This window comes from Nomascus leucogenys, chromosome 10 (genome assembly GCF_006542625.1).
Source record: "Nomascus leucogenys isolate Asia chromosome 10, Asia_NLE_v1, whole genome shotgun sequence".
NCBI lineage: Eukaryota > Metazoa > Chordata > Mammalia > Primates > Hylobatidae > Nomascus > Nomascus leucogenys.
In genome coordinates, this window is record NC_044390.1 from 76,630,925 (window position 1) to 76,646,500 (window position 15,576).

Sequence of the window (15,576 nt, forward strand, 5' to 3'; positions counted from 1 at the left end):
GTAAAGTGGAGATAAGAAAAGCCACATTCCTGGGTTGCCGTTAATGTTAAGTGAGGAGGGCCTCCTACGGTGCCCAGCAGCTGCTCACCCCAGGTGGATCGGAGCAGTCATCCTCACCTTACTAAGAGGAAGTGAGTCTGGGTTTCCACTCTGCGGCCTGATGGGGTCAGGGTGATGTCGTGGCCCACACAGCTCCTCCTGTCCATTGAAACCCCCGTCCATTGAAAACCAAGGTGGAACTACCTTGAGTGGGAAATCACCGCCTGTTTCTGGGGAGAGTCCTGCTTCCCAGGAGGAAGGAAAGCTGCAGCACCAGCCCAGCCAGTCTGTGTGGCCTTCGCAGCGGGCTCCAGAGCTGCAGGGACCTTGCCTGGGTCTCAGGCTCTGCTGAGCTTCTGGCCCAAGCACGGAGGAAGCGAGCCACCTGGGCAGCACTCTTCGCATGCCCCAGGAACCTGGAGAAGGCAGATGCTTTCCAAACAGAAAGAGCCAGCAGCTGGGCCAAGCTGAGCGGGAGGTCTCAGGGCCAAACTCCTTTCACTCTCGAATAATCCATTGTTCTCTCTGTCTGGAAACAGTCTATGTGCACGGGCCTCAGTCCCCGGCCATGATGGAATCAGTGGCCCATCTGAGCCCCTGCCCAAACACCGTCCAGTCTTCCTTGTGCCCTCCAGTGATTTGGGTCCTGGGCCCATTCTCTGTGCCTCTGTTTCCTCATCTGCATAATGGAGACAATTTCTCAGTTGATTGCCATTGAAAAAGTTAAAAATCCCATTAGAACCCACCCGAGCACATGGCATATTTTTTCCTTTAAACACGTTGCTGTGATGACACTCAGAAGAGCCTGGGCTACCTGGAAAGCATGGCCTCCTGGCTTTTCTGAATGTCATCCCATTTCCCAGGCCTCGCCTCTGTGTCCTTTCCCTCCCTCACCTCTGACAGTAATTGTGCTGACGAGAGAAGATGGGACCTGCTAGGCCCTGCGGGAGGAGTGGCATGGATTAACTCATTTACCCCTCACGGTCCTCTGACAGGCGTCATCAAGTCCAAGTGACTGTCCCCTCTCAGCCTCTCCAGTCCACATGTCTCTCTCCACCCTCCCGCCGCTACCCTGGCACAGTCTGTCGGTGTTTTCCCCTGGCAGCATGCCACAGCCGTCTGGCTGTGTCTCTGCCTCCTGTCTTCCTCTCGCCAGCCCATTCCCCACATAAAAGTGCAGCTCTGTCCCTTCCCTGCTCAGAGCCCTCTGGACAGAATCCAGCCTGCAGCGAGGCTTATGGGCCCTCCCTGACCTGGCCCTGCGTCCTCATTGGACATAGCTTCCATTGCTTCCGTGCCCTCCATCCCTGGAGTACGCCTGGGGCCTCGTACCAGTGCCTGGCTGGCTCCTTTAGGCCTCACTTAGCTGGCTTTTCCTCCCGGAAGCTCCCCAACTCTGCCTTTGCGGGAGAGCTTATCCTCTGTGCTCCTCTGGCGTCTGCCCATGCCATGGCTGCCCTGAGAGCTTGGGGGGGCTAGTACTGTGCACGTTCCATCCTCTTAACTGAGAGGCTGGTGCTGCCCCCGACTGACAGGTAAGACAGCTGAGGGCCCCTGGCCTGGCAGCAGCCCAGCTAGGATTTAATCCCTGAGCGCTGTAGCTCCAAACCGTGTGTCCTGACCACTGCGCTGTCCCCAGGAGGCACTCAGTTGTATTTGGTAGAGGATGGGGAGATACTGCCCTCCAGATTGGAAACTTAGGAGGGGCCTGGAAAGGCCGATGGCACCCTCAGGCCATGTCTGCACCCTGAGCCATCCCGATTGAAACACTGCATCAGAATCCTGGCTGATGGACAGCTCTGCTTCTCTGCTCTCCCAGGGAATTGTGGTGGACGTGCCATTCGCATCCTTCTTCCTGAGCCAACTGCTTGGGCACCACCACAGCATCTTCTATAGCTCAGTGGATGAACTGCCTTCTCTGGACTCCGAGTTCTATAAAAACCTCACCTCCATCAAGGTAAGCATGGAATGGTGGTTGAGCTAAGCCGACTACTGGTGTGAACTCACAGCTTGCAAAGTCCCAGAAGGAGATGGCCTGTCCTCTCTTATTGCTGTTGCTGTAGCTGCTGCAGGCCCCTCACATCCCCCTGTGGGCAGTCCCACTCGAGGCTGATCCTCACAATCTCCTTCCTCAAAGTCACGAATGACCTTCTTTGCGTCAAGCTGTTCAGCAGCCATGGGTGTTCCCAGCACCAAAGCAGCGCCTCAAGGGAGGGTTAAACCTCTAAGCACATAGTGCTCCATGGCCCCAACACTTTCCCGTTCTCTGTTACATTAGCGCTATGACGGGGACATCACTGACCTGGGCCTGACGCTGTCTTACGACGAGGACGTCATGGGTCAGGTAGGTCCGCCCTTTGGCTGAGCTCCCTTTCCACTGCCCCCATGGGTTCCTGAGACCTGCCGTGTTATTTGTGTTTTCCTCAGAAAGAGCCCCAAGCTGAGGCTCTGTCTGGTCCCTTGTCCTCCCCACCCCTCGCCCATCCTCCTCCCGTCTTGCCAGGAAGGAGGGCCCCCTCCTTTCCTTCCCAGTTGACCTGGCCTTTGAAGCTTCCTGCAGAGACCCTGCTTTCTTATATCGCATTTTAGGGTAATTCCCCATTTGTAACATGGCTTTTCGTTACCATGGTGAGGATTAGCCGTTACAAATGGAGGATTATGTCTTAAAGAAGGGGAAGATGCCACCCGAGAAGCGCCTCAAGCAGAAGCCTGTCTTGTTCATGCTCGGCATGCAGAGCAGAGCAGGGAGCAGAGACCCTGGTCTCAGGGCCGCAGCACGTCTCCTCCCACGGTTCCTTCTGGCTTTTCTCTGTAGTGGCCTCCGCCCCCTCTGATTGTGTCCTGGTGGAGGTCCCTGCATGAGGCTCTGGGAGTGCAGGTCCAAGGGCTGCTCGGGAGAAACTGCGCCATGAGCTTCTTAATGCACAGCCGACTTCTTAGACTCACGCTTGGGCACCTCAGAGAGAACCCCCAGTCTCCCTGAGCCACACTTTCCATATCCATTTGCCAGATGCGAGTCCTGGATGGGCCCAGTCTGTAAGCACCGCTGGGAGCCCTGCGTGGCCTGTCCTCCTGAAAGGCCCCTGGGCAGGCTGGCATGTGAAGGCTCTGAGCAGCCTGTGAGGAGGAAACCACAGTGGAGCTGAGTTAATCTCAAGCTTCCCTAACTCCTCGGACACAGAACTCTTCTTTGAAGGAAGGAAAGAATGCTGTCTCGCAGGATCGTTCTCTACAGAATAGCTCACGGGCAGGGTGTTCCTGGAATCAGGGGAAACCTCAGGCTGGCTGATTCTTAAGGGCCCTTTCAGCTTTAAAACCCACTGGTGCCACCTGAGATGCTGACAGCAGCGGGAGTGGGATCACTGTGTTCCTTTCTAGATCTGTAGGGTTATAGAATCTTCACAGAATTTCTATTAAAATTGGCTTCAAATGATATGTCCTTTGATTTTTAGGTGATCCACAGAAGTATTCTTGAAGTTGAAAGAAGCAGTTGATTTTACAGAGTTAAAAATAAATCTATAATCAGATGTTGAGGCTTCCTCTTGACATAATTTTTCTCCCGACTATAAAGATAATGAAACTTCTAACAAAAAAAAATTAGCTCTAATATGAGCAAAAGATGAAAATGCAAGTTGCCTGTAATGCCAGTGCCCACAGGGTGCCCGTGATAGTGTGTTACTTGTGTCCTTTGAGACTCTCTCCAGAGTCTTTCCCTTTCCAGAAATGATGCCATTCTGTGCATGTTGTTACATCAGTGGCCTTTTTTCACCTTTTTAGTAAACGCACATTTTCATCATATTGTTTAGTACCTGCACAGTATTCCAGGGTATGGATGTACCAGTGTTTATTTAACCGTCCTACTCTGCTCCGAAATGCCAACACATTCCCCTCCATGACATCCCGAAGTCTTAATACAAATGTTTGAACAAGGATTGGGTGAGAAAAAACCTTTCATATCGATCATGCAGGGTCTACTTGTTGATATTTCAGCCTTGACTTTATTGAGAAAGTATGGTTCCCAAGCATGTGCCATCTTAATTCCATCATTATCATGGATGTTTCTGCCGGGCCCTCTCATCTCCAGGAAGCTTTATTTCCCCATTAGAGTCCTCCCTAGTAATTATTCCCATCTTCTCCCCCAGCTTGTTTGCCATGAACTGATTCCTGGAGGGAAGACCATTCCTGTTACAAATGAAAATAAGTGAGTATAGCAATTAGGTTTTTAAGGTCACCACTTGAAAAGACTTCATTCTGGCTCTCTGGGTTTATGTTGAGAATTTATTAAGATAGATTGAGGTAGAAAGAGGCCATAAATATCATAATGGAATTTACCGGTTACAGTTCATAGGCTAGAATTGTATTAAATTCAATTTGCGGCCGGGCGCAGTGGCTCATGCCTATAATCCCAGCACTTTGGTAGGCTGAGGCGGGCGGATCACGAGGTCAGGAGTTCGAGACCAGCCTGATCAATATGGTGAAACCCCATCTCTACTGAAAATACAAAAATTAGCTGGGCGTGGTGGTGCGTGCCTGTAATCCCAGCTACTCAGGAGGCTGAGGCAGGAGAATTGCTTGAACCCGGGAGGTTGCAGTGAGCCAAGATCACACCAGCGCACTCCAGCCTGGGCGACAGAGTGAGACTCCATCTCAAAAAAAAAAAAAAAATTGATTCGCAAAATAAGAATTGACCATTTATTTTTTGCAGTAGCACTTCTAAGGTCAGAGGCACCCAGGCCACAGTGTTCTTAGGAGTTTAATAACGGCCCTAGATGCAGACAGATGGATTCTGAGCCATTCAGCACACTGTCCTGAACCCAGAGGGCACAGAGGTGGAAAGACACCTTGGCGGGGAGGGGCAGATCATTTTGGATGATAGCACATGGCAGTTGTACAAAACAGTGTTCTTGAGAAGACACCGTGATGAATTCAGATGCCACAGACGGAGGTCCTTAGACATGGGAATTGGAGAGACTCTGAGGCCCAGCACCTATTGTCACAGATAAAGGGCTCTGCAGAATCTATCATAAATGTCAGCCTTTTTGGTCCCTAGAAGCAAAACCTCTCAGTGCATGGTCTCCACTCGGCCCTATTGTCACCTAATTAAAACAGTGGAGCCTGGCATGAGAAGCAGACATTGGCCCCTTTGTCAGTTTATCAATCTCCCACCGCCAGGCTCAGTTGAGCATCTGAACTGTTAATTGGAGCATCAGTCTCTTTAGTGACAAGTGAGGGCTCAGTCCCACCTGGTGAGTCATTTGAATCAGATGCACGTCACAGTCCAGTGTTCCCAAGCATGATGTTCCTCTCGGATCAGGTGGTTCGGTCAGTCTGCAAGCTTGGGACTTTTTTATTTAGACTGTCAGAAACGTCAGGAGAACAGACCCTGTTTTCATAATGATTGAAATACACTAGCCTTGCTCCTTGGCCACAGGGCATTAGTTGGAAAACTTAGAAGGAAAAAAGTGCAGATTGGGAGGGACTGCCTGGGAGAGTAGAGAGGGCCCAGCCAGGGCCAGAGAGAGAGCATGGTGAGTCCTGCCCCTGCCTGCCATGTAACCTGTAGCCATTCCTTTAGGGGGGTGCTTGTAGGGCAATGTGTATAAAGTACCTTCCTGGGTGTCAGGCTCAGAGGAGGGCTTAAATGACAGCAGTGATGTTTACCATCCTTAGATGGGTGACATGTCACATGGATCCTGCCACCCCCTGAGAGGACACACATTGCCAGGTGTTGCAGCTTGGGGGTGACGGTAGGTAGTCACTCACTATCCCCACATAGACACTGGCTGCTAAGTAGAGCACCCAGAGGAGGTAGGTGGGGGCAGGCTGTGCTGGAGGGAGAGTCCTGTCCTGCTGGGAAACCTCCTATGTGGAAACTTGTTTCACAGATTCTTAGCATTTATAGCATAAAGCCTCAGGTCAGGGTAAGGACACTCAGTTCTGCATACTAACTCAAAAGGCCTGGCAGTGCCAGTTTCTCCCTCTTTAGGGGTGATACTTGATCTTGCACTTCATGAGTGTTGGATGTTTCCCATCCTCTCTTCTCTCGTATCTCCCTCTTTCCTTCCCTCCCTCTCACCTCCTCCCTTCCTCTCCCCCTTTCTCAGTAAAGTGGAGCAGTACTCGTCACCTGCTTCAAAGTATACCTGGAAGGAGGAGCAATGATAGGAAAATCATATTTGTATGTATTAATGTACAGGTTTGCTGCTGGAAAATTTTTTTAAATAGGGATATTTTCGAGATCACTAAAGCTTTAGCATTGTAAAACATTTATTTGGACTCTACTAATTTGGAATTGGTGAGAGTCGTACCTGGGCCGGGCTCAAGTTCTTTGCTAAGAAATCAGTGATGCAAGGCTGGGTGCATTGGCTCACACCTGTAATCCCAGCACTTCGGGAGGCCAAGGCAGGTGGATCACCTGAGATCAGGAGTTCAAGACCAGCCTAGCCAACATGGTAAAACCCCATCCCTACTAAAAATACAAAAATTAGCTGGGCATGGTGGCAGGCACTGTAATGTCAGCTCAGGAGACTGAGGCAGGAAAATCACTTGAACCCAGGAGACAGAGGTTGCAGTGAGCCGAATCGCGCCATTGCACTCCAGCCTGGGCGACGGAGTGAGACTCTGTCTCAAAAAATAAATAAATAAAAAGAAAAAAGAAATTAGCGATGCTAGCAAGCCTGTTGGAATGTATGTAACCTGTTGAGAGGATTATATGCTTTATGCAGTTGTAGTTGAGGGCACTGTGTTCATCAAAGCAGACCCCGAGACCCTCTGCTTGGAAACATTGTAAGTTGCTCTGACTTCCCAGTTGAGTCCACTCCTAGCCCAGCTGCGTGTTTAAAGCATCTGCAGGTCCGCCTTGCCATAGCATTAGACTGTTGATCCAGATTAGCAAGGTTTTGATTAAAGTTTTGACATGAAACAATTTTTTTCTATTTTAAAACTTATTAGAGGACTGAATGGTATCTTAATTGATTTATATCCAGAAGAATGAGATTAAATGAAAGTCCAAAAAGCACCCTTTGTACTAAGAAGGGCCCTCTTCCTACCTGAGGAATGTCTCCTTGTGATTCCCGACATAGTGGGGGCTTACCCTGAGGTGTGACCTGTGGGTTTTGGGGAGGAGTGAATGATGCAGTGCCCTCGAAGGCTTGATGTGTTCACAGTGGCGTATGGTGTGCAGTTCGTGAGTGCTGTCATCATTGTCGCCATTGTCATTGTTATGATGAAACACTCTGGTACTATTTGTGTTTTTTCCAGAAATGACTAGACTCATCTTTCAGCCCATTGGTGACAGCCTTCCCCATCCTGTTAATTGTCATTGTTTTCTCTTCCTTGTTGGCAACAGAATTAGCTACATCCATCTGATGGCACATTTTCGAATGCACACTCAAATAAAAAACCAGACAGCTGCCCTCATTAGCGGATTCCGTTCCATTATCAAACCCGAGTGGATCCGAATGTTCTCAACTCCTGAACTGCAGCGTCTCATCTCCGGCGACAATGCTGAGATTGATCTGGAAGATTTAAAGTAAGAGGCGGGTCGGGGGAAGGGTGAAATTCCTAGGCCTCCTGGAAAGCCAGCTGCTCCCTCACTGGGTTCCTTTTGGAGAGTTGTTTTAGGAGCCTGTCTCCAGATCTCCTTCTCCTCCCTGGACTGGCTGGACTGCTTTGGATTAAAAGCTTGACCACTTATCTGCCTAGAGATAAGAAGTGGAAGCCGGCCTGAGGACTGGGGGTTCTCTGAAGCTCTAGGAGATGGGGTCAGAGGATCTGGGGTTGGCCTCTGCTTGGGAACAGCAGGGCCAGCTCTCAAATTCCCCACCCTTTTAGCTTCCCAGGGAGATGGAGTTACTGAGGCATGAACTTCTGGCTTTAAGAGAAATCAGTAGTGTTCCCCAGGCCTGCCAGAGTGGACTGTGCCAGCTGTCTGCATGACCTGCCTGTCTGTTCATAAGTGCCCACCCTAGCACGTTGCTGAGCCCAGGTCTGTATTGCTTTCAGGAAGCACACAGTCTACTACGGTGGTTTCCACGGAAGTCACAGAGTCATCATCTGGCTCTGGGATATTCTGGCCTCCGACTTCACGCCGGATGAGAGAGCTATGTTTCTGAAGGTATTTTTTTTATTACCTATGCATGCATGCATGTATTCTCATAAACCTGGAAGGCCAGTTGATGTAATAATTTACGTTGAAGAAAATGAAATTATCAGGAGGACCTCAGATAGTCAGCACATCCTCTCCCACAGGCAGGCCTCCCGGTAGGCCAAGCAGTAACCAGAGAGGGGCTCGAGGGGCACGGCCGAGCCTGCTATGTGTCCCTGGCTGCAGGGACAGGCCCCCTGCACAGGTGGGCATACCTGTTGTGCTCGGCACTCCGTCCACCCCTTCGCCTATGCTGGCCTTGATAACATCTTTTTTCTTTATTTCCTTTCATTATAGAAGTAAATGGCCCTCTGCTTGGAACCTTACCTTAGGAAAATACAGATAAGCAAAATTTTAAACAATTGCTGTTCCTCCAGTATGGAATTGTCAACTCTCTACACTCCTACTCACCAGGGACTATCTCTCTATACCCATTTTCTCAATAGCGTAAGACAGACATACACACCCACAGTGTCCCAATAAAACACACACAATTGCTTAGGCTGATATCAAGATGTATTTTTGCAAATAAAGTGGCTGACGTTAACTGGTTCCCCTGTTATGGTGTCTGTAAAAGTTGTAAATGTTCAAAATATTCCCCTAATGCCACTGCATTGTTTTTTGTTACTGACATCAGCAGTGTGTAAGTATTTTCTAGGACGCTGGATGGCACACACACTTCTCTGTGTATGTGTTATATATGTGTATATTTCTCTAAAAATATCATTTCCCACCAGCCTTCCTACTTGACAGAGTATCAATGAACATTTTGCCATGTTCTCGGGGTAAATTTAGTGCCTTGAAATGTTTTCTTTTGGAGGTTTGGGCTTGAACAATCTCATGTGGCCTCATCTGTTGAGGCAACCTGGACAGTGTCACTGGCAATTAAAATGACAGCTGGTTTCCTCTCTCCTGGGTGGTCATTCTGAGGAGAGTTTATTCCTGTTGAAGAGGCCCTCACTCAGTCCAGCAGATAACACAAATGCCCCACATCCCCACAGGTCTCCGGGGATTTAGGGTGGACAGGCAGACAGAATCATCCTCCCAGTTGATTCTGGGAGAATCAGTTCAGTTTTCCCAGAAGTGCCTCATGGGCAAAGCAGTTTCTGCCGAGCTATAAAACGGCTCACACTGGCCCCTCCTACAGAGAGGATTACCAGTGTCTCATCATTGTGCAGGTGCCGCCCCACAAAACAGGTGTGTTTGTGTCTTTGGATAACCTGTCACCAAACCTACAGTTCCCTACCATGTGCCTGCCCTTTTATGCAGCTGCAGACAGGCCCCAGAGCCAAGCAGAAGAAATGTAACCCTTGCCCAGGAATGGATGTGAACACGACCACGCTTCTCTTAAATGTAAAGCAAGCAGAGCATCCAGGGGTTTCCTGTGTCCTCCGCCCCGCCCCGCTCCCAGGAGCGGGAAAGCTTCCCTCCCTCCTTTCACCCACCTGAATTTGCAGCAGGCAGACCTGAGCCGGCCTAAATTGGGATGTACAGATACTTCTGTGTCCGTCCCCTTATTCTTAAAACAGGACTAACCACAGCCCCGACACACAGCATCCGTAGAGTGATTGGATGAGGTTGCATTCAGGGAACGCTCGTCAGAGTGTGGAAACACAAAAATGCTTCCTGCATTGATGCTGCTATGGTTTTTATAAATAAAACATATTAGAATAGGAATAGATCTTGTTAATACTCTTTTGAAAACTTTTTTGATGCCTGACACACATAAACTGTCTTTGGATGGTCTCAGGAATCTCACAAACATTTATAACAGACCCAAACCCTCAACTTGCCCCTGAGTTTTGGAGGACAGCTTGATGATGTAAGTGACAAGCCCCTGTATCCCCTAGAGAAGGGAGAACATTCTTGGCTAGTGTTGAGTTAAAGTGAATGGTTTCTTGGGACACTCCTGTGCAAGTTTATCACTTAGATTTCCAGGCTGGTCAGATGCCTCTCTCCAGGCACGAGCTAGCACATTTGCGGGAATAATGCATTATTCTCTGCTTGGAGAACGCCGGGAGTTCCCAGGGGGTAGCAGGGAAGTGTGGCTGGCTGCCCACAGGCCCCACTTGGGCTGCCAGCACCTCGGCCTGCTCTGCAGCCTCACTGTCTCTGGGGCCTCATTTTTGTCAGTGTGCTGAGAGGTTATTAGTCTCTTGCAGAGGGGTCCCCCTGGGCCCCAGCACATAGACCACTCTAAATCAGCAAGCCCAGGGCTCAGGTAACTGCACCTGTGCAATCCCCGCTGCATGAGTAAGGGGCCGGCAGGATGCCAAGTGCAAGGCCAGTGAGTGCGGGTCTCCCGGGCTCCCTCTTCGCGCCACGTGCAGTGGGTGCCACCAGTCTCCGCCTCGCCCTCACCGTCTCCCATGTTCTCGTCACATAGTCTCTCTGTGGGAAGGTGTCAGCCACTGCTCTGTTCCTCTAACAATCCTACAGGAGACCTGCCTCCTTGGGACGCCTCGCCAGTGCCCTGGCTGGGCATTTGTGCTGTTCCTACTATGCAGTCACACGTGCTCTCACAAGTGGCCAGTCGCACCTGTTGGGTATGGGTTTCGTGTGTCTTATCCCCCGAGAGCAGCACCCTTGAGAGAGATATACGGCGTGTGCCAGTTTTTGGGCCAGATCCACCCCGCCACCCAATACGGCTGGCTAGACAGCAGTTACAACACAGTAACAGACAGAGCAAACACATGCTACACAGCTGCAAGGGCCCGTCCTGGAAGAGCAGGAGCCTGCCCCGTCCCCACTGACCCTGCTTTGTGTTGCAGTTCGTGACCAGCTGCTCCAGACCCCCGCTCCTGGGATTCGCCTACCTCAAGCCTCCCTTCTCCATCCGCTGCGTGGAGGTGTCGGACGATCAGGTACCCCCACGGGGTGGGTGGGGAAGAGCCGGCCTTGGGCAGTGTTCCTTGACTTCTCTCTTGGTGGTTGTCTGCTGTGCCCACTGTGTAGGGCCCTTACCTAGTCCACATCTCAGCAAGGCAGGCAGCCGGACCCCTCAGAGCCAAGTGAGGAGGGCCCCACAGTTCTCACGGCAGGAGAACCAGCCAGCCCCAGAGAGACTGCCCACGGACTCAGGCCTCTCTCGGCAGCCCCTTTCTCTTTCCTTCCTCAGGGAAGGGTACCCAGAATGAGGATGGGTACGTGCTGTTTTTAGTGGCGTCTGGCCTCACTGGGGCTCCAGATCTGAGGCAGCATGGGAGAAGGTGAGAGAGTGGGCTCAGGAGGCGGACAGACGCAGACTCGAATGCTACTCCCACCCCTGCAGGCTGTGCACGTCCAGGCTCGCTGCTTCATTTCCTCATTGGCCAAAGGAGAAGGAATGCCTTCAGGGTTACCGAGCTCTGTGTGTCCCAAGCATGGCCCACTGTGGGTGCTCAAATGAGAGTCCTACTCCCCATAAAAACCCAGTGGCCGTCTCTGGGTGTGGCTGCCTCTCTTGATGCAGTTTGAGCCCCTGAGGCCGCCTTGTGCAGGGAGCTACACAGTCCTTGGCCTCCATGCTTAAGGGAAAATTGGCCCAAGTCATGGTGTGCCACCGGCCACAGCACCGGTGAGGAGGGAGGAGTGCATTCGGAAATGTTTGGGCACCTAACAGAGTTTTTACAGCATTCTACTTTTTGACAGTTGGTTAACCAATAATTTGCTGTGAACCGGAAGGCCCCATTTCCAAAAGCTTACTTAGTGCAGGAATTCTCTGTGCAGGCCGTAAGGAGAAGGGGTTCCTTCTCTGGAAGCCAGTCGTCTTGTGTCTGGGGCTTGATCTCAGGTAGTGGTGCCAGGGCAGCGCCCTGCACTCTGCCCAGCATCCAGGCGCTGGCCAGACCCCCTCCCTGGGCTCCCTGGCCTTGGCATCTGCCTGGGCTCCCAAACTGGGCCCTTCCCAATCCAAGGCCATGATGTGTGCCTTCAGGACACCGGGGACACTCTGGGCAGCGTCCTCCGGGGCTTCTTCACCATCCGCAAGCGGGAGCCAGGCGGCCGCCTGCCCACCTCCTCCACCTGCTTCAACCTGCTCAAGCTGCCCAACTACAGCAAGAAGAGCGTCCTCCGCGAGAAGCTGCGCTACGCCATCAGCATGAACACGGGCTTCGAACTCTCCTAGCTCTTGTCCCGGCCCTGCCTCCAGGGCTCCTGGGCTGCCAGGGACCTTCAGCTCCCAGAGGCAGTGTGGTCCCTGGGAATGTGACCAACATTCCAGGTGACGTTGGCCCCTAGACCCTCTCTATAGCCATGAGACTCCCTGTGGCCTCAAGAACTTTAGACGCCCACGACAGCACTACACAGCATCTCCAGATGATGCCCAAGGCACAGGGCTGCAGAAAATAAACCTCCAGATTCCATCAACACAGGTCCATTCTTCCTGGTGATGGCAGAGGGGCTTCTTTTAGCTAGTTTGATCTTTTGGGAGTCTGTCTTTCCTTAGCCCTCTGAGTGAGCTGTGTATGAACAAGTCCCAGGAATTCCAAGAGTCTAGAGTGGTTTTTGCAGCATGGGTCTGAGTGTACAAAGCCTACTGTGCGTGAGATCCTCTCCTTCCGTTTCTGAAATCTCTTACTCAGGTAAGGCCTCGCCAAGCCTCTATGTACCCCACAAAGTTTCTGCCTCCATGCTGTCCACAGCGCCTCTTCCCAGACAGCCAGGCCCATCTGCTGCCCAGGGAAGCGCAGGCACCTGCTAGGGACGCTATGGAGCACCGTAAGTCCAAGGCGCTGCTCCTGCCTTGAAGCCACGCGCTCCACTCCGCAGCCCTCCCGCTTCCTGCGTCCTCAGCGGGCTGAGCTGCCAGGGAGCCTTCCCGGACCTGTTCCCGTCCTATGCATTCACATTGGCATCCTGGTTTGGGAGAAGAAAAACATTGGCCCTTAGCAGCAGCCCCGTTTCCAGAACGTGCTGGCTGTTACCCAAAGCCTGCTTGTCCCGCGGAGGACAGCTGCCTTTGACCCTGCTTGTTTGCCTCACTGGTTATCTAATGAGGAACAAACACTAACCTAAGGTACACATCCCATCTGGGCGGTGACTTCACTCCAGAGACTGCAAAATCCCAGGAAACTTGGGTCTTGCTGCCCATCCTTCCTCAGCACAGGGAACCCAGAAGCCCGTTGCACTGACAGAGGCTCACACCCTCTGGGTTTTTTTTTTTTTTTTTAACTTCATTTCTCTTCCAACCCATTATGTTCCTCTGCCGTCATTCTTTACCTTTGTTGTAAGAACTTTAGCTCCAGGGAACTGAGGCAGAGGCCCTGTTTGTGGTCTGTGTTGACAGCCACCCACCCTCTCCCACCTCATGCTCCTGCACCTGCACCACCAAGATTGATGCCAGATTCAAAGCCAGGAAGGCCCAGTCCCTCCTCTGCTCTCCTCAAAGACGCAAAACATTTTCCAACAAGAGCTGTCACGGTGGCAGCAAAGCAGGGGCCACCCATCTCCACAGTCCTTCAGAGAGTTTCAGCTGCATCCTGGTGTCCCACCCAGGTCAAGCCCCCGGGCTTCTGGAAAACAGTGTGTGCTCTACTTTGATGGAAACATGGCAAGGAATTTAAAGACAGGAGTGTATGAATATTATTGAAGGTGTGTTCGTAACCTCTGATTCTGTGGACTTGCCACTTCTCCAAACGCTCGATTCCTTTGAAGATTTCTTCTGAACGTGTGTGCGCATGCTGGGCGGGTTTGTGCATGCGTGTGGGGACCCCAGACTGTCAGCCTGCACAGGGAAGATGGATCCCATCCTGATTTTTATAACCTGAAGGTTGGAGCCAGTGAGGGACTGGGAGAGAGTGATTTATAAGCACCAATATCAACTTCATGTGGATTTTTGACAAGGAGAGGTAGTTTGTAATTTCATTTAAATTATTTTCAGCAGCTGGAAATATTGCACTATCTGAAACACTGAATCTCCTTTTGTAACTGGTGTTCACTGACACCTTGATGGCTCTTGATGGCTCTAAAAAGTTGTAGGATTTTTTGTTTTTGTAGCTAACTTATGGATTGAGATGTGATCAAAGGCTTTATTAAATTTGTACTTCAGCATATGATGGCTGCGTTCTGCATTTCATTCCGCCATATGCCTGGACCGTTCACGCTTGGGTATCTGGGCTTAGGAAGCATGTAGGCTTCCACAATGGAGGGAAGATGCAGAGGGGTGCAGAGCACATGTCCTCGCCTCCCTGGCCAGAGTTCAGAGTTGTTGGCAGTCTGTCCTATTTGCTTCCAATTGTGTTTCAAGAAGTAACACATTTCAGTTGAGCACCCTCTGTGGGCCCGTCCCTCTCACCCACTTCTCAGAGGCAGCTGTCACCATAGGTTGGGCGTATATCTTTGCAGTCCATGTTTTACACAGTAATATTCTTTTTTTTTTTTTTTTTGAGATGGGGTTTTGCCATGTCATCCAGACCAGTCTCGAATTCATGGGCTCAAGTGATCCGCCCACCTTGGCCTCCCAAAGTGCTAGGATTACAGGCATGAGCCACCATGCCCAGCCAGTAGTAACTTTAAAAAGTGATAAACAGATGTTGAACAAACCCAGATAAGTGTCTGGAGTGAAATTTTACAGCTACCTCTGGGTGTGCTGGGCATTGTTCGCTTAGTGAGGACTGCACTTGCTGTCTCCCCACAGGACACGTAACCCTTCTCACTGCATTCCCCAGCCAGGTTTCCTCGGCGGAAAGCCCTGCACCGGGAGCCCGGGTCAGACCTGCCAGGTGTTTGCCCTGCCTTGGTGCTTCTGCCCTGACCCTCGGCAGCTCTGATGTCCCAGTGGCTTCTCGCTGCTCCCCTGGCCTGGGAAGCCCCTGAGGATCAGAGCACAAACTTACTTGTTAGGATCCAGTCAGGAAAGAACCCTCGAGAGGCCTGTGGCCTCTCTGGAAGTCAGATGTCTCAACACCTAAGAAGAATTCACGCACGCAGGCGTCCTCACAAGGAGCATTCATGCAGCTAAAAGAAAAAACAGTGTAACCACCCGCCTCCCCAAAACACACATCGCCAGCCTCCAGTGTGAGGCACACCCACCTAAAACTAAAGCTTTATTCTGTGACATTCTGGCTTTTACTTATAAGTTATCACTACAAAGAGAAAGGATGTCTTTATAACCAGGAAAAATAAGTGGGTTTTTAAAATTATTTAAATGAAAATATAATTGTAATATGCTGACAGAACTTGCAAGTGCCTAAGAATAATTAGCTGGAACAGAGTTTGAGAAGTGCTGGCCTCCACTGTTCTGACAGCAGCAGAGCCTGTTAGCAGACAAGGCACTGCTGAAAGCCACAGGGTCTGGACAGCTGGGTTCTCACCAAGCTTGGCTGACGAGTAAATCCAGGACCCCCTTAGGCCTCAGGCTTATCTCCTGGAAATTTATTAAATTGGCCAGGGTGGCCGGAGAACTGTGG

The 15,576-nt window shown here is 51.0% G+C and overlaps 1 protein-coding gene across 6 annotated transcripts in view; it reads left to right on the forward strand.

The window, feature by feature from the left end:
* UBE3B (ubiquitin protein ligase E3B) overlaps positions 1–14,220 on the forward strand; it is a 60,275-nt gene extending 46,055 nt beyond the window's left edge. For 4 of the 6 annotated variants that reach the window (XM_030821342.1, XM_030821340.1, XM_012509987.2 and 1 more), the window contains 7 exons: positions 1,859–1,996; positions 2,318–2,383; positions 4,182–4,240; positions 7,388–7,570; positions 8,044–8,155; positions 10,957–11,049; positions 12,102–12,531. In XM_030821342.1, coding sequence (XP_030677202.1) covers positions 1,859–1,996; positions 2,318–2,383; positions 4,182–4,240; positions 7,388–7,570; positions 8,044–8,155; positions 10,957–11,049; positions 12,102–12,293 — 843 coding nt within the window. In that variant the 3' untranslated portion in view covers positions 12,294–12,531. Of the gene's footprint in view, positions 1–1,858; positions 1,997–2,317; positions 2,384–4,181; positions 4,241–7,387; positions 7,571–8,043; positions 8,156–10,956; positions 11,050–11,303 lie in introns of all 6 variants that reach the window. The other 2 variants (XM_030821338.1, XM_030821341.1) reach the window with 2 other exon arrangements.
* Positions 14,221–15,576: the final 1,356 nt, after the last annotated feature.